General features: G+C 40.8%; 1 protein-coding gene across 2 annotated transcripts in view; it reads right to left on the bottom strand.

Annotated features, from left to right (window-relative positions):
• TUBB6 (tubulin beta 6 class V) overlaps positions 1-1,806 on the bottom strand; it is a 21,806-nt gene that overhangs the window by 17,801 nt on the left and 2,199 nt on the right. For both annotated transcript variants that reach the window (XM_017852875.1, XM_017852874.1), the window contains exon 3: positions 1,241-1,351. In XM_017852875.1, coding sequence (XP_017708364.1) covers positions 1,241-1,351 — 111 coding nt within the window. The remainder of the gene's footprint in view (positions 1-1,240; positions 1,352-1,806) is intronic.

Genomic DNA, 1,806 nt, shown 5'->3' with positions numbered 1-1,806 from the left:
AAAAAAAAAAAAAAAAAAAAAAACTGCATTTGATATTCTAAGTATTTTATTTTGGATTTTTGCAGTAAGTTTGATATACATCTTTTACTTGTATGTTCTAGTAGAAGCTACCTAGCCTCACAGGAAATGTTGGGAAGTTTTCCATCATTTTCTCTCTGGAATGGTTTGGATAATGGAGATTGTCTGTTATCCTCAATTAAACTATCTCTTCCTGGTGCCTTTTGAGAAAAGCGTTGGAATGTAGATTTTTCATGATGTATTTGATTCCTACACCATAGTGCTTTTAAGCCAGAATCAGTCTTGAAATTCTTCACATTTTCTTGGAAGACACTGCCTTTCACAGGTATTGGAAATGTTTGACTGAGGCATTTTTTTTTTTTAAAGCAATAATGTAAATAGATATGTGGTCTCTAACATTAAAATAGTCAGGTGGGAAACTTCCAAATCTGCCACCTATCCTGTAGGTTCTACTTGATAACACTAATGGTACCACTTCATTTAATTTTATATAATTTTCTTTAGAAGTCTGCAGAAAGACAGGTTTACCATCATTTTTTAGGTGGAAGAAGTGAGAAAAAAAGGATTTACCTAATTCTGATAAAACCAACATAGGAACCAAAAACAAATGGCAAATAACTTTATAATGATGGGGAGAAATAAGCTAATGTCTAAAACTGTTTCTTAGTTTTTGTTTTTTTTTGTTTTTTGCTATTTTTCAGACGAAGTCTCACTCTGTCGCCCAGGTTGGAGTGCAGTAGTGCAATCTTGGCTCACTGCAACCTCTACCTCCTGGGTTCCAGTGATTCTCCTGCCTCAGCCTCCTGACTGGCGCGTGCCACTATGCCTGGCTAATATTTTGTATTTTTAGTAGAGACGGGGTTTCACCGTGTCAGCCAGGATGGTATTGATCTCCTGACCTCGTGATCCACCTGTCTCGGCCTCCCAAAGTGGTGGGATTACAGGCATGAGCCACTGTGCCTGGCCTGGTTTTTGTTTTTTAATCAAGAACTACCAGTAGAAGAATTTCATTTAGAGATATAGAGGTTCCTTCCCACCAAAATAGTCAAGATTTAAAAAAAAAAACTTCCTTGTGATGAATCCAGCTAGGGATGGGAGGGGTGGGGCTGGGAACCACTGATTTCCATTCACACTTTTTCTATGACACGTGATGCTTTAAATCTGGCATATAAACTAATTTGATTAAAAAAAAGAAGAAGAAAGTGAGAAAGATGGAACCTACCAAAGATGAAGTTGTCAGGCCGGAAAAGCTGCCCGAAAGGCCCAGAACGCACGCTGTCCATGGTCCCTGGCTCTAAGTCCACCAGGGCGGCCCTGGGCACATATTTCTGAGCTGGAGGAGGAAAGAACCACCCACAAGAGTTACTTTCAGGTTTCTGAAGTAATTGACTTCCCCCTTTCAAGTCCCACCAGTTCTAGCTGCCTGGAATGGATCAACCAGAGTCTTTTCAGAGACGGTACAGGAACTTTCTTAGAATCACAGAATCAGCTGGGCGCACTGGCTCATCCCTGTAATCTCAGCACATCGGGAAGCCAAGGTGGGCAGATTGCTTGAACCCAGGAGTTCAAGACCAGCCTGGGCAACAGAGCAAAACCCTGTTTCTAAACACAAACAAAACGAAAAAACAAAAAAATCAGCTAAGTGTGGTTGGTGGTGTGCACCTCTCGTCCTATCTACTGTGGAAGCTGAGGTGGCAGGATCATCTAAACCCAGTTGTGCCACTGTACTCCCAGCCTGGGGCTACAGAGTGAGACCCTGTCTTTTTTTTTTTTTTTTTTTTTTTTTTG

Source organism: Rhinopithecus bieti, unplaced genomic scaffold, assembly GCF_001698545.2.
Source record: "Rhinopithecus bieti isolate Rb0 unplaced genomic scaffold, ASM169854v2 scaffold_35884, whole genome shotgun sequence".
Taxonomy (NCBI): domain Eukaryota; kingdom Metazoa; phylum Chordata; class Mammalia; order Primates; family Cercopithecidae; genus Rhinopithecus; species Rhinopithecus bieti.
The sequence above is the reverse complement of the archived record's forward strand: the minus strand, read 5'-3'. Positions and strand labels throughout refer to the sequence as shown.